Source organism: Nicotiana sylvestris, chromosome 11 (assembly GCF_000393655.2).
Source record: "Nicotiana sylvestris chromosome 11, ASM39365v2, whole genome shotgun sequence".
In the NCBI taxonomy this organism is placed as follows: Eukaryota; Viridiplantae; Streptophyta; class Magnoliopsida; order Solanales; family Solanaceae; genus Nicotiana; species Nicotiana sylvestris.
Genome location: NC_091067.1, coordinates 44,815,841 through 44,842,057, shown reverse-complemented (window position 1 = coordinate 44,842,057; position 26,217 = coordinate 44,815,841). Strand labels below are relative to the sequence as shown.

The 26,217-nt window shown below is 37.4% G+C and overlaps 1 protein-coding gene across 1 annotated transcript in view; it reads left to right on the top strand.

Moving 5' to 3' along the window:
- Positions 1-288: 288 nt before the first annotated feature.
- LOC104225557 (phosphoinositide phosphatase SAC3-like) overlaps positions 289-26,217 on the top strand; it is a 34,278-nt gene continuing 8,349 nt past the window's right edge. The window contains exons 1-14 of the mRNA XM_009777381.2: positions 289-1,104; positions 1,745-1,949; positions 2,033-2,198; positions 4,304-4,526; positions 13,230-13,306; positions 16,422-16,609; positions 16,687-16,784; positions 17,019-17,152; positions 17,244-17,372; positions 19,123-19,510; positions 20,411-20,532; positions 20,720-20,833; positions 21,116-21,304; positions 24,296-24,454. Coding sequence (XP_009775683.1) covers positions 1,000-1,104; positions 1,745-1,949; positions 2,033-2,198; positions 4,304-4,526; positions 13,230-13,306; positions 16,422-16,609; positions 16,687-16,784; positions 17,019-17,152; positions 17,244-17,372; positions 19,123-19,510; positions 20,411-20,532; positions 20,720-20,833; positions 21,116-21,304; positions 24,296-24,454 — 2,297 coding nt within the window. The 5' untranslated portion in view covers positions 289-999. The remainder of the gene's footprint in view (positions 1,105-1,744; positions 1,950-2,032; positions 2,199-4,303; positions 4,527-13,229; positions 13,307-16,421; positions 16,610-16,686; positions 16,785-17,018; positions 17,153-17,243; positions 17,373-19,122; positions 19,511-20,410; positions 20,533-20,719; positions 20,834-21,115; positions 21,305-24,295; positions 24,455-26,217) is intronic.

The window sequence follows — 26,217 nt, the reverse complement described above, 5'->3', positions numbered from 1 at the left end:
CGGCTCAAGAAAGCAACAAGAGACAATATATTAGTAATATTAATAGACTTATAATAAAATAATATAAAATACATACCATAAAATAACACAAAATAACAACAGTATAAGAAATATAAGAAATACGAAAAAGATGGAAGATATACAAATATCCAACAGAATTACTAGCTCTCATATGCTTACTTCAAACTATGTAAAGGCATGCTAACTAATTAACTAATAAAACATAGAGTAATGCTTGTATATTCCGATATTTTTATGGTCCTCTCACCGTCCACAATATGGTGATACGTGCTCCGACCCTCAAAAAATTGTGGTTTCCATCAATTTGGCTATTGCAAGATCTATTCTACTCTTCAATTTAATATTAATGATACTCTTATATGTGAAAAAAGAAAAAAAACCCCAGAAAATACGCAACATCATCATCAATATCATTATTATATCATCATCATAATCGCCATCAGAGACAGATATATCTCTTAGCTCTCATTCTCTCTCTGTTGTTTTTCAGCTTTTCTAGAACATACCCACATTTTCCATCTCTTCTCCTTTGTTTACATACATATAAAATTATAAAGCCCATCATATAAGTTACTCTTCAATCCCTTTCCTCTTTGTTTGTTTCATCAAAGATTTGACCGTTTTCCTTTTTGATCCATGATCATTCCCTAATTTGGGATTTAAATGCAATTTAGGGTTCCCAAAATTGAGTTTTTTTCCTGTTTTAGCTGAAGCTGAAGAAGAATTGTGTAATTTCAATCTAAGTCAAAGGGGGCCCTTTTCATTTTGTGGGTATTAAGAACAAAAAAATATGCTAGCTTTGAAGCAACTCAAGTGTGTGGTGATTCTTGTTGCTTTGAGTTGTGTATGTACTGCTATATAATTGGATTTGGTTTTTGGTTCTTTCTTGGATTTGAATGCTGGAATAGTTGGTTCCCGAGCCAGGGGCTCGGGTTTTGATTGTATCATATTTTGGGATATCAGTACAAAACTTTACCAATGGCAACTTGTGATATGGAATCTCAACATCACCAGGAACAAGACCAGTTTTCACCAATTCGACAAGGGTTTATGCAGAAATTCAGGCTCTATCAAACTTTATCGGTAATAATTCATTTTCTTATTGCAGGGGATCAAAGGGTGTACTTAAAAGTCTGTCGAAAGTACTTAAAGACAGTCCAAAAGTTAACAGCTCAGTCAAACTGCATTGCACAAGTTCGAATCTCATGTGGCGGATTGATCACTTGATTTAGCTAATTCGAATCAAGATCTTATGATATATTTGACCATTTTGACTTCCCTCTAGGATAATAATAGTTATTCAGCTTATGGAGTGCTAATAGTGCATTATATTTGATTATAATTAGTATTGATTCATAGGATATTGTCTTAACCTGGCAATTATGCGGCGTTTCATTCCCTTATTCGAAAATGAGCCTGTCAAATCTCCACAAGCTGACATGTATTGTTTTGTTAGTACCTTCTTCTTAATCAAATAATTGTAATGACTTTCTATAACCTGTCAGGTGACCTTCAACTTGCTATGCTAATATAACACAGCCTTCCATATTTATCTGTTCAAAGTGCAGTGACTATGATGGAACAATGGCATTGTGCGTGTATGGTGTATTTGGGGTCCTTTGCCGCCGTAGTGTCTTGTCCATGATTTATATTCTTCTCCTTTTCTCTCATAAAAGTTTTCTCACTTGACATACTTTTATTCGTTGGAAAAAAACTGTTACAGAAATTTTACATGATAGGAAGGGACAAAAGTAGAACACACTGGAGAGTGTTGAAAATTGATAGGATGGAGCCTTATGAGCTTAACATACGTGAAGATTCCACTACCTATACTGAACGTGAGTGCTCTGACTTGTTGAGAAGGATACACGAGGGTAACAGGTCTACAGGAGGTCTGAAATTTGTCACTACCTGTTACGGCATTGTCGGTATGTGAATTCTTGGGTTTAACTTTTCAGATACAAGAGGGTTCCATTCTTCTGATTTCAGTTATCTCTATGCTCTTTGTTAGGGTTCATCAAATTTCTGGGGCCTTATTACATGCTTCTTATCACGAAAAGGAGGGAGATTGGCGCTATTTGTGGTCACTCTGTGTATGCTGTCACTAAGAGTGAAATGATCCCGCTTCCAAATGCCGCAACAAGGTCAAAGATGGTTAATTATAGGAGTGAAAACAGGTTTGTCTTTTCTATGTTTGGGTTCTCTTTGTCTGATATTGATGTTGTATAAGGTCCATTACAATTTAAACTTTTCGAGTCATCTATATATTCTGGTTGTTTTTTGTTTGATTCGTTACTGGTGGAAATCACCCTTTTTTACTCCAATGATAGAAGATTAGGCAGCAAACTATAAGAATGTTGAAATGAGTTTGAAAGCTCCCACTTCCTGCAAGTGAAGCTGGAGGTTAAGCACCATCCACCTTTCTCAGTTCCCCTGCATTGGTGGTACACCTTGGTTAATTGCATTTTAACCCAGTTTGCTGTACATCAAACGCTCTCTCGATATTCCTGACCTTGTCGACTGCAGAAATTTGAGATTCAGGTCCAAATCGGACCATCTGTCAATGTCATTGGTTCATATGTCAATGCAATATCATGTTTACTATCTTGACAGTGAGCTTTGGTGTGGTAGAATTCGAATGCGCGTGTTTTTCTTAGCTTTAGGTGTTAACATCTCCAGCTGTTCTTGCTTATTTGACAGCTGGAATGTGGAGTCTGTTTAATGCCACTATGTAATTATGCCATTTTTAGTTTGAGAAAAGTTCATGCATTAAGGTGTCATTTGGTTATCGGGATTAGAAAAATAATCTCGTATAAAATTTGATAATCTGTATTGTGGTTGTTTGGCATGTCATTTCTGGTATAAGCGATAGTAGTATAATTTTATACCACAATGCCGACATTAGTTTATATAGAATTCAACATGGGATAACTTATATGAGGATTAGCTTTACGAGGATAAAACACATAAAAGACTAAATTAACATTGATTTTATCTTTTCTTCATCAAACATTGATTTTATCTTTCTTAATTTTTATTTAAGTTAAAATTATTTTTGGACTTTTGTATTATGCACCATATATCCCATTCTTAATGCAATGAACCAAGTGTCCACCAAAAACATATGCATCATGTGATTATTAAATTTTGCTTCTTCAAAAAAAAAAGTGATTATTAATTTTGTATTGCAATTCCTGCATCATAATCCCCACATAACTTTGTCTATGAACCGTATGTTTAAAGGTCTGTTTGGGAACTTAGATATCTGGACTAGACCTAATTCAATCATATAATCTAATCTAGTTTGAAGCTCATCTGGATCTACTCCAATTTGTCTTTAATCTTGGATAAAAGTTGGATGCTAATTGTGATGTTGCTCACTAGCATGTGGGCTGTGCAGAAATAGAAAATTGGGAGCGCTTTCGAAGTGGACACATAATGATTTTGTTCATTTTTGAGGAATTACCTCTTATCCGTTTTTTTTCTTTGGGTGCACTCATGAGGTTCTAATGTGTATAAAAGACCGGATGTCTTTCCTAGAGAATTATATTTCCTCATAAGTTCTCTACTTTTTAGTATACTGCTTGTATACAAGAGTTTTTTTCCCATCACCAATAGAATTATTTCAGTTTATCAAGAAAAAATTAATTAGGGATCTCGATCCTGTGTGCAAATTATTGGTTCTGATTTACTGTTAATAGGTCTGCATTTTTAATCTGGTATGTAGTAGTAAATTATTTCATTATATGATAGAGATCCTTATGTAATAACAAAAATATAAGAATAAGACAATATAAGACTAACACTAAATAGTGCACTAAAACTATAGTTATCAACAAGGCAAACGATCGGTTATCTAACTTTTTAGCATAATCTTCGACCTAAGCTTACTTTGACCTAAAAAGAAAAATATTGTTCCTTTCGATCGGTCAAACCAGTACTGTTTGAGCTTGTTCCCCCCCCCCCCCAAACAAGGGAAACAAAGCAGAATTATAAAATTGACTGCTGTTTACTTTCACTAAGTTTACTTTGGGAGGTTCCTAGTCAGCTAGTTCCTTAGGTTTTTCCTATATGCGTTTGACAAATAATTTTGGTCTTTGGAAGAAAGAATTGATGATGACTAAGAAATTATCATGTTGATTCTCTCTCTCTCTCTCTCTCTCTATGATGTTGAGGGCAGGGATGGTCGGTTTCCTCAAGAATATAGGCCTTTGTACGTTTTTGTTGACTTCAACTTATACTAGTTTTATGATTGGTTGGTCCTGATCTGCTCATGGTGTAGGTACAAGAAACTCCTTTGCATGGTGGACCTTACGAAGGACTTCTTCTTCAGTTACTCATACCATATTATGAGGAGTCTACAGAAGAACATGTGCAATAATGAGACTGGACCAGACATTTATGAGACCATGTTTGTCTGGAATGAATATCTGACGCGTACAGTACGAAATCTCCTTCACAACACTACTTGGACAGTGGCATTGGTTTATGGATTCTTCAAGCAGGTGATTCATCTGGTATTTAAAATTACTTTACATTGCTTCTCACTCTTGCGGATATACAAAGACAATCACGAAAAGGCCTGCTGATATAGCCCAAAGAGTGCAAGGAGAACCATATTATTCCACAAGCTTTCTTTTTCTCTTTTCTGTTTGGCTGGGGTGATGTTAAGGATACACTCAAACTTGTTTGATTAACTGATTTTTCTTCCAGCTGTTGAATTATCATGTTAATAGCGCTCCTGTTATCTGGGCCAACGTGGGGGGTGTTTTTCTTACGTACATATCTAAAAATGCTAATTTGTGATTTTGGTTTATGGGGCTCTACCGATGCAACAAAAATAGAAGAGAAATTCAGGGACCGCAATGATGGTTTTGGAATAGGAATGGCATTGTGTTGTAGATGTGAGAAATAATACATGGGAAATTATATTATTGATACGTTTTACTGTAATACAAGGATCCCTATTTGTAACAATACACACACTAATCCTATTCCAAGTGAGACTATACTTATTTATACGACTACTAACTATCTAATACTCCCCCTCAAGTCGGTGCATACAGATCATATATACTGAGCTTGTTACATATATAACTGATACGAGGACCAGTGAGGGACTTGATGAAAATATCTGCAAGCCGATCATTCAACTTCACAAACTTTTTTCTGACGAAGTGGCAGTCAATCTCAATGTGTTTACTTCTCTCATGGAACACCGGATTTGACGCAATATGAATGACAACTTGATTATCGCACACAAGTTCCATGTGGCTGATTTCACCAAATTTCAACTCCTTGAGCAACTGCTTGATCCAAACTAGCTCATATGTTGCCGTAGCCATTGCTCGATATTCTGCTTCTATAGTAGATCGAACAATCACATTCTATTTCTTGCTCTTCCAGGACACCAAATTACCTCCTACTAAAACACAATACCCAGACGTTTGCTCGATATTCTGCTTCTACAGTAGATCGAGCAATCACATTCTGTTTCTTGCTCTTCCAGGACACCAAATTACTTCCTACTAAAACACAATACCCAGACGTAGAACGTCTATCAGAAGGCGATCCTTCCCAATGCTCGATCCTCACACAATGACTCTTTGCATGAAACTGATTGTATATACCGAAGAATGCGGACAACTGCATTTCAAAGACTATTATAGGGAGAATTCATAAACTGACTCAACACTCACAGGAAAGGAAATGTCAGGTCTAAGCACTGTGAGGTAATTTAATATTCGGAAAAGGGCCAAAATGCCCCTGAACTATTGGCCAAGGGCTAAATATATCCTCCGTTCACCTATCGGTTCAAAAATGCCCTTAACGTTATCTTTTCTGCTCATTTTTTCCCTTATGACTAACAATCAACTTGAATTAAAAAAGAGTTTTATTTAAATTCCACGTATCATTTTTTACTGGTCCAATCAAATTAAATAAATGGAAAAAGGTCAAAACTGCGCTTGAATTATTGGCCAAGGCTAAATATACCCTTCGTCCATCTATCGGTTCATACCTGGTTTTCTACCTTACCCGACCCAAACACTAACCCGACTGAAGAATATAAAATCTCACCGGAATTTTTTTTCCGCTCATTTTTATTTTACTTCCCCCCTCTCCCTTAATTTTTTAATATTAAGACTTTAGGTTTTTTTAGTGAACACCCAAGTGGTCAAATTAGCCCGAAATTAATAGGGTAATATTAGTGAGTGACTGACCATTAGTTATTAGACATCCAATCCTTCACAAGAAATAAGAAATCAAATTATGCATATTCGTTACTCCTAATGGTCAATATTAATTTCTTGTGGATAATCTCAATTTGAGGCCAACATATTGTGTAGATGTTAGCTTTCGCAGCTTTGACCTTATTGTATTTCTAACTAGAAGACCTATGAAAGAACTATGATATTTAGCTTGCTTTCGGTTATGATATTTAGTTGCTTCTGTTTATATAACATATGGTAATTCTATGATTACTATGTATGTATGTATATAGATCTATCTATATATGCACAAATGTATTATTATATTGTTGGTAAAGGATCAGATTACAAACAAAATAAAGAAAAGTTAGTTTTTTTTTTTAATTTCTTATAAATTGACAAAAAATTCTAAGATAGATTTGTTTAAGGTGAAAAAGGATTTATGGTGGGTTTGAGCATTTTTTAAGGTGAGTGAAATTGCTGGGCCTTTTTTGAACCAATAGGTGGATGGAGGGTATATTTAAGCCATGCCAATAGTTCAGGGGCAATTTTGGCCCCTTTTCATTTATTTAATTGGATTGGACCAGTAATAAAATGACATGGGGAATTTAAATGATTTTTTAAAATTCAAATTGACCGTTAGTCATAAGGGCAAAAATAGGCCGAAAAGATAACGGTGGGGCATTTTTGGACCGATAGGTGGACAGAGGTTATATTTAGCCCTTGGCCAATAGTTCAGGGGAAATTTTGTCCCTTTTTCCGTTTAATTTATCAACCAGTACTGTCTATAACGGCTCCCTCGGTCCTGGCAGAAGCTTAGAATTCGGATCAATATGATTGTTAACGGATCTACAACCTGTCATTCCTGTCTCCTCAAGAATGTCTAAGGCATACTTCTGTTATGAGATCACAATACGTGAGCTAGACTGGGCGACCTCAATACCTAGAAAATATTTTAATCTGCCTAGATCCTGTAAGTGCTGAAAGAGATGTTGCTTCAACGTAATACCACTCTGATCATTGCCGGTAATAACAATATCGTCACCATAAATCACTAGATAAATACAGAGTAATCAGCTTTACTACGAGTCTTGCCAAACTCCGGAATAATTGTGTTGAACTTACCAAAACAGGCTCGAGGAGAGTGCTTTAGACCATAGAGTGACCGACGCAAGCGATGTACGAGGCCATTAGACTCTCCTTAGTAACAAAACTAGGTGGTTGCTCCGTATAAACTTCATTCTCAAGGTCATCATGAAGAAAATCATTCTTAACGTCAAACTGATAGAGAAGCCAATGGCGAACAACAACCATGGATAAAAAAGGCGGACTGATGCTGTTTTAGCCACGAGAGAAAAAATATCACTGTAACCAAGCCCAAATATCTAAATATACCCTTTGGCAACTAGACGGGCATTAAGTCGATCAACCTAGCCGTTCAGACCAACTTTGACTGCTTAAACCCAACGTCAACCAACAATAGATTTACCTGAAGGAAAAAGAACAAGCTCCCAAGTACCACTCGCATGTAAAGCAGACATTTCGTGAACCATAGCCTGTTGCCATCTTGGATAAGACAGTGCTTCACTTGTAGACTTAGGGATAGAAACAGAGGACAAAGAAAATACAAAAGCATAATGGGGTGATGACAGGCGATGGTAGCTTAAACCGACATAATGTGGATTTGGATTAAGTCTGACCGTATGCCTTTCCGAAGTCCAATCTGCGGACTAGGGGGAGACAAGTTTGCAGTAAGAGCAGGGTCAAGTGCAGACATGAATCATTTGGGCATGATGCTGGACGCGAGACAACGATAAGTTAAGAGTGGTGTTCCAGTAGCTGAGGATCTAGGAGGAGCAACACTAGATTCCTCAACGGTCGGTATTGGTAAGGCTTCTAAGGCCGAGGATGCAGAAGGAGCTGTAGTAAACTTCTCAAGAGTCGGTATAGGTAAGACTTTAGATATATCAAAATGGTCAGAAGAGGTAAAGAAAGGCCGAGACTTAAAAAAATGTGACAACGGACATAAGGTACCTACGAAGATCGGGTGAGTAGCAACGATATCCCTTTTGAACTCGAGAATACCTAAGGAAGACACACTTGAGAGCACGAGGAGCTAGCTTATCTTTTGTGGGAGCTAAGTTATAAAAGAAGCATGTACTCCCGAACACACAAGTGGGAAGAGAGTATAAGGGTGACTGAGGAAACAAAATTGAATGTGGAATCTAACTCTCGATAGAAGATGAAGGCGGCCGATTAATCAAATAATAAGGCATGAGAACTTCATCGTCCCAAAACGCAATGGAACATGGGACACAATGAGAAGTGTGCGAGCAGTCTCAATGAGGTGCCTATTCTTTCTCTCTGCTACCCCATGCTGCTAAGGGATATACGGAGAAGATGTCTGATGAATAATATATTGAGAAACTGCTGAAATTGAAAGGATAAGTATTCTAAGGCATTACCACTGTGAAAGATGCTAATGAGAACGCCAAACTGATTTATGATTTCAGCACAAAAACTCTGGAATATAGAAAGTAACTAAGGGTGTGTTTGGTATAACAGAAAATGTTTTCCGTGGAAAATGTTTTCTTGGAAAACAAGTAGTAATCTTATTCATTTTCCGGTGCTAGGTACGCAAATTAAGGAAAATGACTTCTCAAGAGTATTCATAAATAATTTAGGTATAATAAACATGAAACCATAATCTTTCAAACCAACAACCTTCCGGACCCACAAATTTCATAAACTTTCGAACCGCTAAACTTTCAAAACCGCGGAATTTCGACCCCGTAAATTTTATAATTTCTAAACCCATGAACTTCCAAACACATAAACCTCTGAACTCATAATTTTGGAACTTAGTAAAATTTTGAGCCTTTAAACCGATAAATAATAAAATTAAACTAAAAAATATATTTAAATTTTTTTTCGAGGGGGAGGGGGCGGAGGGCGGGGCTGGGGGCAGTAAAACGAAAAAATAGAAATTTAAATTACAAAAAAAAGTAATTTTTTTTTGTGCGTGAGGGAGGGGGAGGGGCAGGTGGGGGGTGGGGTGGGGTGTGTGGTGCAGAAAAATGAAAAAACAGAAATTTGAAATTGCAAAAAAAAATTAATGTAAAAAAAATATTTTTTTTGCCGGGGGGAGAGGGGATGGAGGGGTAGTAGGGTGGGTGGTAACGGAAAAGGAGAGTGAGGTGGGTTGGTGAGGGTGAGGAAGGTTGAGAAGGAGCTTTGGAAAATGTTTTCTCTTCTCTTGATAAGGAAAACATTTTCCTCCAATTGGAGGAAAATGAATTGATAAGGAAAATGTTTTCCAAAACATTTAAGCCAACCAAACATGGGAAAATTGAAAAATATTTTTCGGAAAATGTTTTCCTTCATACCAAACACACCCTAAGACTGGTCTTTCATAAGGAAAATCTAAGTACATCTTGAGTAATCATCATCGAAACAAACAAGTTAACGAAATCCTAAGGTTGAACGGACTCTACTAGGACCCAATATATCCGAATGAACTAAAGAAAAAAATACTCTACATGAGTCTCAACATTATGCGAAAAGGTGATTCGGGTATGTTTCCCAAGTTGAAACGACTCACAATCTAATGTAGACAAACTAGAAAAACTAGGCACCACTTCTGAAGCTTGGATAAAATTGGATGTCCCAAACCTATGTGAATTAGGTCTGCAAGATCTGTAACTAGACATGTTGTGGAAGGATTGAGTGAGTCAAGGCAGTAAAGGCCTTGTGATTCATGCCCTATGCCAATCGTATGTCCCGTACTGCGGTCCTGCATAACAAAATAGTCATCAATAAAATATATACCATAATGGAGGGCACGAGTCAACCAACTAACAGATGCAAGATTAAAAAGACAACTAGGGAATTAGCTTGTCCGACTCCTTTTGCTTTTGTTTGGAGACTGCTAGCTAAAGTAATATTGGAAAGAGATAGTGAATAAACAATATTTGGCAAAAGTTACCTATTACCAGAAATATGATCAGAAGCGCTTGAGTTCATAACCCACAGTCCAAGAGTAGTAGACTGGGAAACACAAGCAAAGGAATTACCTGCAACAGAAGTATCGGTTTGAGCAACATAGGCTACTTGTGGAGTTGTTTGCTTACTTGCTCGATATTGAAGGAACTCACTAATTCCCTTTCAGATAAAGAAAACCCCTAGTTACCTGCAGTCTCGGTTTGAGCAACATGAACATTTTTAGGTGGTCGACCATGCAAAGAGTAACACACCTCATGGGTGTGTTCAAGCCTATTACAATAAGAACACTTGGGCCGAGACCTTCCAAAACGACCTCCTCATCTATTGTGCATAGTTTGAGATGCCCGATTTTCCACTGGGATGCGAGAACAGATGAGTCAGTTGTCTGCGATGAGATCACTGTGTGACTAGGAATCAATATATCGCCATAGAATACTACATAACTGAGTATCGATATTTTTCCAATGTGCTTTGGCCTTTTCATTTTTATCACTAGCCTTCTTGGATAGATGATCTTGAACACCTTGACCCTTGCACCACAATTCAACAGAAGAAGCCCATGCTAAGTAGTTTGAACTTCCCGTTAAGGGTTCCGAAGTATCATTAAACTTGAGTTTTCAGAACCCGTGCTTTTAGAACCAAAAACGTCAAGTCCAAAAAACATTGTTGGACCAAATAGCAGAGACAATCAATAACAATCGTAACTCACAGTGAAGAAAAAGACATTGTAGTTCGACGGAAACTGAGCAGTCGCAGAAATCTGCACAACTCCGGAAAATAAAAGAGGTCAGAATTTGATGAAACTTGGATGAACATACTCGGAATAGCCTCGCAAGTAAGCTGTCCAAAAGAAGTTTCTGACTGGAAGGTGGTTCATGCGCTGGCGATCTCGCCGGAAAATTTCACTTATGGGAGGCACGTGAAGGCACGTGGGGGGTAGTTTTCCGGTGGAGTTTGGTCGTCGAAGGGTGGAGAACCTTGTGGTGGTGTTGGTTTTAGCACAACACTGACGGAAACGTAGGTGACGCAATAACAACCATGTAAATTGACTCACGGCGACTGTCTGGCGGAGTTCTCTTTCCCGAATGTTTCTCACCAAGGCTCTAATACCCTAAGTAAGTTACTCGGACTCGGGTGCGAGTGCCTGACACCGGTCGGATTTAGAGGTCGAATTTCGAGATGTAAATTCTAAGATTCGGGGATACGGATTCCAGTGCGGATACAGGTGCAAGGATCCGGCTAAAAATAATTTAAAATATAAAAATATCTTTAAATTATGAGAAATTTTATGGAATACTTACATATAGCTTGTAAAGTGTAGATTCTTTTTTATTCTCAAGTTGTAGATAAGTAAAAAATTGATTTCCTAGATAAGATATGCTATTTTCTTCAAATTTACCCTAGTTTTGGTTCTGCTTTCGGGAATCAAATTGTATCTCATCTCGTATTTTTCCTTCTGTCGTGGTCAAAGTACCAAAAATTGTTTGACTAGATCCAATGCGGATCCCGCTCTCACACCCATACTAGTGTCGTCTCGACACGGGTGCGGCACCTAAACTGCCGTGTCAGAGCAATTTAGCTGATACCATGTGAGAAATAATACATGAGAAATTATATTATTGATACGTTTTACTATAATACAAGGACCTCTATTTATAACAATACACAATACATATACTAATTCTATTCCAAGTGGGACTATACTTATTTATACAACTACTAACTATCTAAATGTAGCATAAATAATAAAGACAGCAGGAAACAGAAGGCTGTTCTCACCTGGTGAATGGTGAGGGAAATTGGTCTATGGATATGAAAAGGGGAAAAGTCGGGAAAAAAAAGGTTCAGGAATTTCATGCAGAACTCCAGAGGCTCGGCACTTTTAAGTGCCTGCCTACTTGCTTATTCCTTTAAGGGTTGCTCCTACACATTGAAATTTCTATAGTTTTGGCTTATAAGACAAGTAGGGCTGGTCAACAACAATAACAATAACAACATACCGAGTGTAGTTCCACAAGTGAGGTATGGGGAGGGTAGAGTGTACGCAGACCTTACCCCTGCCTTTAATGACAGAGAGACTGTTTCCGCTAGACCCTCGGCTCAGGAAGGGAAAAGGAGAGGGGCAATAACAAGCAAACCAATCTGACAACCAAAGCGAAAATACAAAGCTAGCACTAGGTAATGCAACCAGAAAACCAAATCTACATTGGCATGATTAAGATAGTGAGATTACTTTTGGTGGACTTTTATGCTGTATAATTTCAAGTTCTTCAAAAGTCAACTTTATGTACATTTCCATCGTTCAGTGAATGGGTACTATTGGTGGACTTTTATTCTATATAATATTCAAGCTCTTCAAAAGTCAACTTTATTTACACTTCTGTCGTTTATTCTTACGTTTTTTTTTTATATAAATAACCCGCACCCATTAAAATGTATTGAAATTCTAAATTCTTTTTTTTGATAAGTATGTTGAAACTCTTAACTTCTATGGTCGCTCCCTATCGAATGGGGTTTCTAAATTGGGATAGAGGGCATAAATTCTATTACTGTTACTACCTTGAAGTTGGTTGGATTGTTCTTGTCCTGGACAAATCCCATCATCAACTTTCGTATGAAGCTGTCTCATAGGGTAAAAACATATTCCAAATTTTTTTTGGGGGGTGGGGGTGGGGGTGGGTGGGTGAGTGTGGTATGCAATCTAGGTAGCCAGAAGAGCCTTCACAGCATTATGTAGCTCTGTTAGCATGCTGCCACATAATTTGCTACTTAAGAAGGTTTATGGGATTGAAATGCGAGGCTGCTTTGTATAAAGCATAATACATTATTCTTACTGCTACTTTTTTTGATAAGTTATTCTCACTGTTACTTTGATGGTTTGATACTTAGGTTGGTTTTTTGTTTCCAAAGAGCAGCCCTGCCAAATAACATTCTGTGACTTACTCTATTTTGCATACTTAAGATGTGCCATTAATGTAGTTATTCTGGTGAATTCAGGATACTTTGTCTCTCTCTGGGCGGGACTTCAAGTTGACTCTAATAGCAAGACGTTCACGTCATTATGCTGGTACCAGGTAAACAGTTGAATATATTCAAGATGATATAACTTGTTATTATTGTTGTCAGATTATTATTTTCTTTTTAATAAGTCAAAACTCCATTGATTCACCAAGGCAACGTCAAAAGTATATATGGCGTGAGTACGTGTGCTACTGATCTTCTAAAAAGTCTAACCAACAGTCTATACTAAGTGATATTCTTTCTTTGAGCCAAAAGTACAACAACAACAACCCAGTATAATCCTACTTAGTGGGGTCTGGGGAGGGTAGTGTGTACGCAGACCTTACCCCTTCCCTGGGGTAGAGAGGCTGTTTCCAAAATAGACCCCCGGCATCCTTCCCTCTAAGAACTTCCCACCTTGCTCTTGGGGAGACTCGAACTCACAACCTCTTGGTTGGAAGTGGAGGTTTGAGCCAAAGGTACAAGTGGATCATAAATCTTTCTTCATCTTAAATTTTCTTTCAATTTGGAACATCACCCTATTCCTTTTCTGCTAAAGTAATATACAAAAGTATACCCCAAAAAAAAGAAGTTACAAAAAATATGGTTTTCTACCAAAAAAAAAAACCTTAATCTTCTATACATATAGGAACCTTGTGGGTGCGCAAAAAAAAGGGATAAGACGCTATTCCTCAAGTGTGCAGAATCTTTCTATACTCCATCAAATGCTCTAGTGTTTCTCTCTGTACCAAGTGCTAGAGGAGTCACATCCCATGCCCTGCTTCTCTTCTGTCTTTTGAAGCTCCAGCTAAACTTTGTTTCTTTCACCGGACATCACGTCTGGAGTCCAAGCCATCTTAGGATTTCCCACCACAAACAGGATAGTTGACTATCTGATAATATAAAAGGAGATGATTCACATCTTCTCCTAAATATTTACACATGAAGCAGCAACTGACACAACTAATCTCCCTCTTTCTCATATTCTCCGTCGTCGAGATCAACCACTCATAGCTAGCTAAGTAGGGGTGGACATGACACCAACCGAACTGGGAAAACCAGCTGAACCGATAATTTCGACTTATTCGGTTCGGTGTATTCGGCCAGTTTGCGGTTTATAATTTTCTAAAGTTTGATGTTCAGTTCGGTGATCGGTTTTGGGGTTGCGGTTTTCCGGTTTACCGAAGAACCAAAGTTTTCTTAATAAGCTCTGGTGGGCTCTCCTCTCCTTAACCACATATGGCATAGCTGAAGTCTAACGCTGAAGCCCAATGCAATTTTCTTACTCACATATCTGAAATCTAAAACTAACAAGCCCAACGGATAATAATTAGAGTAGGTTTGCAATTCCATTTTTTATTTTCCTATTCACCAGTCGTAATAATTGCCGAATTTGGCGTTATTGGATATCCTGCTGCTGCAAGCCTGCAAGGACACGTCTGTTCTGCAGTTCTCCTTGCGTTCTCTTCCGTTCCCTAGGCTTAACATGCCCGTGAATGTTATTTGACAGACTAGCCAACACTTTACCTATTCTTTTGCTTGACTAAAGATAAAATGACGAGATCTATTATGTTTCATTTTGTTGAGTTTACTACAGTTGATGCATGTTGCTGCACTTTCTCTATAATTGCTCAAGCTTAAGTGCTTTAACTGATAAGATCTGGACATTTTAGTGTGCAGTAAGTATTGATGCTACTAATTCTTCGTTCTTCGTTCTGTTATACAATTTTGAATATTTTTTGACATACTTGAACCGACCGGAACAAAACGAAAATCGACCGAACCAAATTAGTAAAAACAAAAAAAACCGAACTAATTTCAGTTCGGATACTGGTGCAATAAATAAAAAATTGGAACCGAATTTCATGAAAACCGAACCGAACCGACCGACCTCCACCCCTAAGCTAAGTGAAAACACACACATTTCTCTGTACCCTAGGGATCCGTACCGAGAGATCGGGTAATCTGACCCCTCCCATTTCTGAATATCTCTTGGGATGCTTACTTCCCAAGATGGGTTATGTAATGAAGAACCAGTGGTGATGCTAAGCTATTGCTTGTTATAGCATAGACGCGTGGCATGGAGATGCTTCATTCAGGAATAAGTATCTAAACCTCTCATCCAACTAGTTGCCCTTCTCATCTGGTACTAAGAAAGACTTCATTAATTAAAAAAAACTGGTACTAAGAGAGAATCTTTCCCTTTCATAATTCCTTAGCAGAAGCTTACTTCGTAAGGGCTTGTTGCTTAATCCATTACTCAATCTCCCATATTTATCAAATATCTCCTCTCTCTTTTATGCATTCCTTGTATTTGCGGATGTCCACAGCCATTCCAACAGGGATATATGGAAGGCCTCTAGTCTCCTTATCATAACCCTCCCTCCCATATTGAAGGATCTAGTCTTCTCATCCACTACTTTTTAATCTTTTATCTTTCTTTTGGGGGGTGACAATTTCTGCAATCTTGTCACTAGTGATAACTTTTAGAACTGACTATAATTTATTTCAGTCATGCATTCTGGAAAATGACATGTCATATCTTCTGTTTGGTTACTGTATATTAGCCTTTTTCTGCCCTATTAAACAGTTTAATATGTACTGTTCTCATTATAAAATATACATATGCTTTTGGGCCTCTGCATGGATAATATGTATAATATATTTGGGGGTGGGGGAGTTGTTGTATTTAAATTTTTTTGTAGTGTGTGTGTAGAAGTACTTACAATTTGTCTCTATCAAAAAGTATTCACAATTTATCTTCTCAACTTTCTCAAGATTAGTCTACATCTGCAGAAGGTACTCTATTTTGGCAAGTTAGCTGATTTTATGTATGATCTGTGCCTTCAATCCATAGTTGGCAGTTAATAGCTTAGCCTACATGGCTACTAATGAGCTATTATAGCTTATGTTTACAGGAGCAAACATGGTTGCAGCATAACTTTATGAGTTACTGTACAAAGATGCCCAGGCTTCTATTATTGGACCTCTTAAATGGGTGATTGTGTTGTACTTTCTTAGCATGGTCTATTATGCAATGCTATAGGTTTCAGTTTTCTGTTCTACTACTTGGGCGTTCCCATCAGTCTTCTTTAGTTATATTTCTCATCTGGACATCATAACTGTCTTTCTTCTTGGTGCTTACTCTGCAATTCTGGTGCTAACTCTTTTTTTCCCCTTCCTTTCTAGATATCTGAAACGAGGCGTAAATGAAAAGGGTAGAGTTGCAAATGATGTTGAGACTGAGCAGATTCTATTTGAGGATGTTCCAGAAGATTTCCCAGTGCATATTAGTTCTGCTGTTCAAAATCGTGGGTCTATCCCGCTCTTTTGGTCTCAGGAAACTTCACGACTAAATATCAAGCCCGATATTATATGTATGTTCAAGCAAGTTCATGCTCCCTTTGTAAGAATTTAAAACTGCTGTTCGGTTAATTTAGTGTTTGTCATTTAGTGTCAAAGAGGGACCAGACATATGAAGCTACGAGACTTCATTTCGAGGATCTTGCTAAGAGATATGGGAACCCCATCATTATTTTGGATCTGATTAAGGTGAGGGATGCTTTTCTCAGTCTGTTGTTTTCTCTTGTAACAATCTGACAGAAGATCAGAACTATACTGTTATGATGTCCTAAGGGGTAAGTAAAAGCATTTCTTCTTAGGAGCAGAGCGCCTTCTTCCTGAACAACCTGATTACCCCCACCCTAGCTCATTAGGCATTCTAATTTGCTAAAATAAGGGTGAATAAGGAAGAAAGCATCTCACTACTGTGAAATTCTTTGGCAGACCCAAGAAAAAAAGCCTCGGGAGTCTATCCTTCGCACCGAATTTGCTAATGCAATTGAATACATCAATAAAGATCTGTCTGAGGAGAATCGACTTAGATTTCTCCACTGGGATTTGAACAAGCATTCACGAAGGTATTTGACTTGTTCATTTCTGTTTCTTTAACTTCTTATTCAAAGATATGATTTGCTATAACTTTTGCTCTTTCTTATTTCCCCTTTCCAGCAAAGCTACAAATGTCTTGTTTTCTCTGGGAAAAGTGGCTACATATGCATTGAATTTGACTGGTTTCTTCTATTGTCAAGTAACACCAGCCTTAAGATCTGAGGGATGTCTGAAATGGCCCATATTTGAGTAAGTTTCTCATCCCATTTGACAAATCTGCAAGCACTTGTAAGACATAATTTCTATACAAATAACCTGCTTTTATCAGTTTATGTGGTAGCACATATATACAATTGAGTTGATTATTTACATCATGTCCAATTGGTTATTCAATTCCTTATCTTCAGCAAAGTCTAATCTTTCTTATGGTGTTTCATTCTCAATGATGTTTATCCCTCTTCTTGCATATTTACTTCTTTTTGGTAGTTATTCCTCTATGCAGCAGTCAGAAAACCCATCACTTTTGTATTATTATTTGTCATGGTATTGAATCTTTAGGAAAATTGTTTTCCTCTTTGGCGTAGTGTGCATTAACTATCCTCCTTCGGGTAGTGATCCCCTTATTAATCCATTCTTAGAGGCTTTTGTAAATTTTATGGATGAATGAATGTAAATCTTTGCCAAATTGCATCAAGAGGGTGGTAATGACCGTCGTTTCTTGAACTTCATGTATTTGAAGTTTGGATCAGTTATTGGTAGCATACATCCTAACACACACCAATAAATTATCCCCGAGAAAACCAATATACTTGGAATTGCTAAAGCACAATAGATTATGTTATGCCAGTCATCTCAGTTGATTAGCTGGGTATAATTGTCTTAAGATGGCAATAGGCTGAAACTTTTGGGACATCTCATTTTTGGCATTTGACATATTTGGTTTTGTCATATTTGAAGTGCTAAGTGGTCAAGCCCATGACCGCTGCAATCTAGACAGGCGAAGGTTCACTAGCCATATGATTGCGCTGCAGAAGGGAAAACTTGTGCTGATTTGATATTGAATTTGTGGAGGAATGCTGCAAAAGATTTAGGTTTTAGTCCCCATTATTGTTGGATGGCATGATGAAGGGATGGGCTTATACTTGAAGGAATTACTGTGATATACAATATACATGAATAAGTAGTTAGTTTTAAAATAAACTGCTAACTTGATATAAGAATGAAACATATTGATTTTTTATTTCTTTTTAAAATCTATTTTGTTTTTTTGAAAAGGTAACATATAAATAGATTTCTTTTTAAAATCTATAGTATTTATTCATCATCAATTTAGATTCTATATATAATATTTCCTTGGGATCGGATTTTATCCTATGAGATGGGACAAAGGGACAGATGTTTTATACATAAGTAGGTCCTAGTGTGGTTGAAAAGCTGAGTTGAATGCGAAGGCGTAGGGGAAGACTCTTTAGACTATTAGTTGCTGGTTTTAAGTTGCTTTCCAACATTTCCTAATGGAGCCCGCATCATCTATCCTTGTGCGTTGATTCTTGTTCCCAATAGGGGATGTGAATACATCTATTCCTAAATGATGAACACTCAACGTCTGGTACGACTCTTTTCATATATTACAATTGCACTCGCTTCTCTGCAGCCTCTTTCATTTGGCAGTAGTACAACCGTCTGGATCATTTGCTTCCTTATATAAATCCTTGCTATACATTTTCTTGATTCCATATGTTATCTTTCAAGTCATTGGGTTCACGACAAGAGTCAAAAAGCTCTACCATATTCAATGATGCAGCATAGAATTTCTGCACTTCCGTGTTTCCCAAAGATGATACGAAAAAATATGCTTCTTATATGTTGATGTGAGCTACCATTTAAAGTAGGTCAATAAGAAATGGATAAAGTTGAATTGCATATACATTAGGTTTTCTGTTGTATGCTTGAGCCACTTAGACTTGTATTTAAAAATAGTTGCAATGATGTGGCACAGGAATGCTGCTGCTAGTAATATGGTTCCTTTGAAACATTTTGACCCTGATGTTGAGAAACAATATAATAATGACGTCGATGACTCAGATAACTCAGAGGGAAAATCTAGTGGATGTAATAATGTGAGTAATGGCTATCCTTCAATGAAACCACCAATGTTCCAAGGGGGGGTGCTAAGGACAAATTGCATAGATTGTCTGGATCGTACTAATGTGGCACAATATGCATATGGATTGGCTGCTTTGGGTCATCAACTCCATGTTTTAGGAGTTACAAATTCAACAAAGATAGACCTTGATGATCCTTTGGCAGAAGAATTAATGGGGTTCTATGAGAGGATGGGTGATACACTTGCTCATCAATATGGTGGCTCTGCAGCTCACAACAAGGTAAAGCTAGTGCTTAGCATTTTCCTTTCTTTTTGTGCAATTTTATGAATCAATAATTTCATTTAGAAAATATAGGTGTCAAAAATATGTATAAGTTGCGAAAATGACACAACCGGAGTCATTCACCATCGTCCATTAAGTTGTCCAACTATCAATTAATAAGATTCTTTCCTTACACCAAAATACAGATGAAATAAGAGAACTTTTATGGTTTTCTTCATCATTCTTGCTATTATGAAACAATCTTCCATTTCTCTAATTTTCTTTTTGTACATTATTAGGTTGGCTAGACTGTGATGAAAAACATTTGCGTTAATGATTAATGAGGTAGATAATTTATAAATCTTTCAGTTATCATCTTTGAAGTTTGAATTGTGCTGGAGTCTGATTATGTTGTCACCACACTACCATCCTGACTCTACTCCCATGGTAGATAACAATAGCATAGAAGTTTTTTTTAAAAAATAAATAAGAAGAAAAATATCATAGAAGTTATTGTTACAAGCAACTTCCATAATGTCGATTCAGGGGGTGCGTGGGTGGGGAGTTCATGTGTTTGTACATCCAAATTCTGTTTTCTCTTTTGTTTTGTTTTTCATCTCATTTGCAAATTGAGAAAGGAAAGAACCTTTTGACTTGTACTAGAACCAGTGACCTAATAGATCTTTTTTATGTAAATAGAAGATACGATGCAGCAGTCAGAGAATGAAACTTAAGAGAGAATGATAGGGACCCAAAATTTAGTCATTCTTGCGTCATTTTTATTAGCTATTATACGCCTCCTTGATATTAATGGAAACAAAGCCCAGGGCTATCTACACATGTAGGTTTTATCTTTTCTCACCCAATGTTAATATTTTAAGCTTGGGTTAGTTGACAACGTTGTGATGTGTCATGTAGATATTTTCAGCGAAGAGGGGCCAGTGGAAAGCTGCAATTCAATCGCAGGAGTTCTTTAGAACTCTTCAGAGATATTACAGCAATGCCTACATGGATACAGAAAAACAAAATGCTATTAATGTGTAAGCTCATTTTCTTTCTATTCTTATGTGCCAATGCAGTCTGAGTGAGTGGTCTAGTTTGTTCCAATCTTTTAAGTTCAACTTCTCTTCTTTCAATATTCTGTTTGCCCACTTGCTCGAAATTTCAGATAATATGAAAAATGGCTGTGGTCTGCAACTTGACATTTTGATGACATTTTATGAGCAGGTTTTTGGGACACTTTCAGCCGCAAGAGGGTGGACGTGATATATGGGAACTGGACTCCGATCAGCATTACTTTGTGGGTAGGAATGGGGAGAGCTATGCTGGTGACAATGGAAGGTATAATTGTCAAAGCTGTGGTGTCATGCCTTTAACTTTAGATTAGATATTTGTCATCCAGATTAGGATGATACAAATATTGTGAAAGTTACTGATGAATCTTTTTCATTCCAAATACTGCGATATTTCGTTGGATTTTCAGGGCTTAATTAATTTACGCTGAGATAATGTGTTGCAAAAGAGATGGCAGAAATGCACCTCCTAGACTGACTTGATCTTTTCCTGTAATTGCTGTTTTAAAGTATGTAAAGGTTAACTGTATATTCTTATGGTGATAAACAGGTCGCTCTTCCAAAGATCATTCTCAGATGGGAATATTCTTCATGAAAGCCAATTTCCCATATCGGCTCGCAGTATTGGAAAGGGTCTTTCTAAGTCTAACCTGTCTCATCAGTCAAAAGAAGGGAGCAAAGTGCTCTCTGAATCGACACCAGAAATATCAACTTGTGGAAGTGATTTGACATATTCAAGGTACAGCATATTTGATTGAAGGAAGTGTATTAAGTAATGCATCTATATAATTCTGTGCAATTATGGATCCATAGCTTGTTTTGCAATGTATTATCTAGTGACTTGCTAATTTGGACTACTCTCAACATCATTGTGCAATTACGATTTGTTAGTTGTTTCTCTACTTTTTTCCTTTTTTGCTCTTATTGTATATGTGGAGCTCCAACTTTGACCTGAAAATCGTGTCATGTCGTTCTGAGATGGGTTCTCACTTAACCCCATTGTCTTCTCCCCAACAACAACTACACTTCATTCTCAAACAACTTTAGGGTTGCTTATATGAGTAATCACTTCTCCATTTAAGCTCAACTCATGTCATTATCATACCAAATAAAATAAAAGCAAAAAATAAGTTTTACATACAACACATATATATATATAGTATCAAAGGCACGCTTAAGCCCTAAAGCAAGGCTCAAAGCACGTTGAGCGCTTCGTCTCGCTTTACGGGCGCTTCAATGTTGTCATCAAGGTGCTAAAGGCATGCTTTTCTTTGCCAATAAGCGTAATCCTGAAGAGGCGACACTAAACAATTGATATTTCACTTTATCGTAAATTCTCTTCAATTTTTTTGTCCATATATTTGGTATTCATGCTTATAGATTTTAGTCTTGAACTACACATACATATTTGTAGTTTTACTCTATTTGCGTCTTTCTTCCTTAAATCTCACGCTTTATTTGCGCTTTGGGCTTAAAGCCCCAACATACCTTAGAACTTTTTTGCGCTTTTCGTCTTTGATAGCACTGATATATAGTAACAATAATAGTATTAGAAGTTCTCTAACAATAATTAAATCTATTTCCAACTAATAGATATCATTTGTACGTGAAAAATAAGTTGTCTTCAACACGCCTCCTCACGTGCAAGCTTGATTCTTTTTCATGGTCCAAGCATGTGAAAATTCTTTTTTGATAATGAGTGACGGTGAGACTTGAACCCACTACCTCTACCTTCTCTGATACCATGTTGAGTGTGTGATCATCTCATCTAAAAGCTTGAGCTTTTAAATGAGATGGTCACGCACTTCAACACTCGACAGAACTAATGAAATAGAAAAGGGCCAAAATTACACTTTAACTATTCGAAATAGATCACTTTTATCCTCCATTAAATTTTGGTACTAATTAAGTCCTCGTTGTCTAAATTTTGGACTACTTCTATCCTTATTTTTTAACGGTTGAATCTTAAACCCTAATCCTTGTCTAATTAGATTAATTAGCATAGTTGAAGGGTATTTTGACCTTTTTTCAGAAATTTTACTACTCTTTTCCTTTTCTCTTTTCTCCTTCTTTCTCCCTCCCCCTCCCGTGAGATTCTTGCTCCAATACATGGTAGCAATATTGCGGCAAAATCATTAGACAAAAAGTAAAAGAAAAGTGTGGATTTGCATCTGTTGGGGAGATTGTAACCACATTGTGCTAAGTATCGATTGAGCCACTATTTGAAGGGTTTTGTTCCAAGTGGGAGTTCAGCGAATTTGAAATTGGAGCTTGAATTATTGAGTGCTGATTCGTGAACTTAAGCCGAGATCTGGACTGATATCGTTTTAAATTTCATTCGGAATCCAGTTTCATTCTTTTGGTGCTGATTTGTGAACTTAAGTCGAATTTGAAATTGGAGCTTGAAACCTAATCGCTAAACACTCATTTAGAGTTGGCGCGAACAACTGTGAACAACTCTTGAGAAAAATTTTAAAATCCATTTTGGGCTAACATATTCGGATCTGGGTTCTTTTAAAACCGAAAATGTTTGAAGGTGAAATACGATGGGTATTGCTGATGTGTAATTAGATTCATAGTTATACACTGATTTGGAGCTTGGGTGTAAAAGAAGTGATGAAAATAGAAAACTCACTTTGAGATTTAAGATTCTGGTGCTGGAAACTTACAAGATTGAGGTTGTTTGTTGTTGAAAATTATCAGTGTTAGTCATTGGTACTTAAACATGAAGATTGAACTGATTTTGGAGCAGCTTGTGGAAGAATTTTAAAACCAATAAGAGCTTGAAGAAACCAAATGGGGTGTTTAGATTGAATTTATTTGCTGAGATTGACCGGGGGGGGGGAGATTATAAAACTTTAAAATGAATTTTAAAAGAGGAGGATTAAAATTTCGGAAAAGGGTCAAAATTACCCTTCAGCTGCTAATTCATCTAATTAGACAGGGATTAGGGTTTAAGATTTAGCCTTGGACAGCAAGGACTTAATTGGCACCATATTTAACGGAGGATTAAAGTGGTCTATTTCAAATAGTTTAAGGATATTTTTTACCCTTTTTCATTAATACAATGATGTCACTTATAAACAATTTAGAGTACTGGGGTTATCCAGGGATCCTGTCCCAACCCTTATTCGATTACCCTATTGTGTTTCTTTTGATCCCAAGCCCATCCCAAACTATGCTAATCTTTGGTAAGTCAGATGAAAACTAGTTGAAATGTGCCCCAATACCTTACCATTGTTTGAGTTCCTTCAACTTTCATTCTCGATTTACCAAGTAGACAAGGAAGCACGTGATCACTCCTTTTCCTGAAAAGGTTCCAGCAAGGTGAAACCTTAGTAGTGTAAATTTTCAGTTTGCCAACGCTACAGTGCCACAGTAACAGCTTAGCTGACATTTGACACATGCACTGTGCTGTGAAAGTTTGGAATGTCAAGCTGGAAGTTGAGGTCTGATTGAAGTATAAAGAGTAGTTAAGCCATAAGAAACCACAATCTGCAATAGTTGTGTGTTGTCCTACCATTATTTCTGTGGTTAGTTGATCTATGGTCTATGGATTCTATTTCTCACTGCATACACAAGTGAGTATATGACTTATGAGAATTCAAATGAATTTAGATATAGCATGAAAATCTAGTTTAAGTTTCTGTTATCCTAGAAAGCAAAAACATCCATATACATCATTTTCTTTCTCGCCTTCTGCTCTGCTTATTTATCTTTCTTTATGCAGGTATGCTCAAACAGTTCCTGCAAGGGAACTTTTTGTAGAAATGCAAAGAGATCAATCCCTGGAACACCGAAATGCAGATGCATATGACTGCTCCAACTTTGTTGACTTAGATTGGTTGTCTTCTTCTGGGAATTCCTGTGAGGAAGAGTTATTGGACAGGTAATTGATTGACTTAAGTTTCAGGTTTTTGGATAATAAGGTGAGGCTGGACATTACATCTGAGATATTTTCTTTCTTATGACATTTTTTCGTTGAGGTTTAAATTCTCTCAAGTTCAGTTGGCTTTTAGAGTCTTAGAGGAACTAAGTCACTGCTTATGCCATCTTTTAATCTGATTCCTTTAATGAAACAATGTTTATTTCTGCATTTTTCAAACATAAAACTTATATCTCCCATCAACTCAGTTAGCTGAGAGCCTGGGAAACTTTGCACTTAGGTCATTCCAAAATGTTCACTACTCTTCTATGCAACTCTTAATTTTGTGAATCCAAATTCTTTATATACTGATATTTCAAATGTTTTAGTATGATTTCCTTTTCATTTCAACTTTTGTTTTATACTGGTATCTAATTTTAAGACTAAAGACTGTTCTTATTTGCTTTGGCGATGGATACACCGACACGTCATATTCAAGGGGAGGTGCCATGGTGTATGTTATTCGTTGACGACATAGTACTGATTGATGAGAAGTGAGGCGGCAATGGCGGATCCATGTTATGTACTATGGGTGCTTAAGCACACATTGCTTTTGAAAACAACACTACTACTTAGGTAGAAAATTAGTAAGCACCCAGTCTAAGTAAATTTTAAATTAAGAATAATTGAGCACCCACGATATAAAAATTCTAGATCCGCCACTGCGAGGCGGTGTCAACGAAAAATTGGAGGTTTGGAGACAGACCTTAGAGTCTAAGGGTTTCAAGTTGAGCAGGACGGAGTACCTAGAGTGCAAGTTTAACACTGACAGGAGGAGCATATATAGATGTGAGGCAGGATTCACAAGTCATCCCCAAGAGAGGAAGTTTCAAGTATCTCAGGTCAGTTATTCAAGGGGACGGGGAGATTGGCGAGGATGTCACACATCGTATAGGGGTGAGGTAGATGAAATGGAGGCTAGCATCTGGCGTCCTGTGTGACAAGAATGTGCCACCAAAACTTAAAGGCCAGTTCTACAAGGCGGCGGTTAGATCGGCTATACTGTATGGGGCAGAATGCTGGCCAATCAAGAACTCTCATATCCAAAAGATGAACGTAGCTGAAATGAGGATGTTGCGATGGATGTGCGGGTACACTAGATTGGATAAGATTAGGAATGAGGATATTCAAGAGAAAGTGGGTGTGGCCTCTATGGAGGATAAGATGCGTGAAGCGAGGCTTAGATGGTTCGGGCATGTGAGAAGCAGAAGCCTAGATGCCCAGTGAGGAGGTGTGATGAGGAGGTGTGAACGGCTGGCGCTGGTAGGTAGGAGAAGAGGTAGAGGGCGACCTAAGAAGTATTGGGGAGAGATGATCATGCAGGACATGACGCGACTTCAGCTTATCGAGGACATGACCCTTGACAGGAGGGTATAGAGATCGAAGATTAAGGTAGAAGGGTAATAGATCGTCGTGTGTTTTTCTGACATGTTCCAGGTTTATTAGGGCTAGCTAACTAGTACATTGTCTTCGCTTCTTAGAGTGTCAGTATTAGGGTTGTTTTAGTACTATTTTCCGCTTCAGTTTTCTAGTACCTTCTCGTGTTACTACTTGTTGCTGTTGCTTTTGCTTTTGCTATTGCTATTGCTACTGCTTTCTTCCATTTGTTTTTCTCTGGTTCTTACATTGTTGGTATCATTTTCCTGGTCTTGTGGTTGTTATTTACTTGTTCCTATTCTTCCTCTCGAGTCGATGGTCTTTCGGAAATGACCTCTGTACCCCCATGA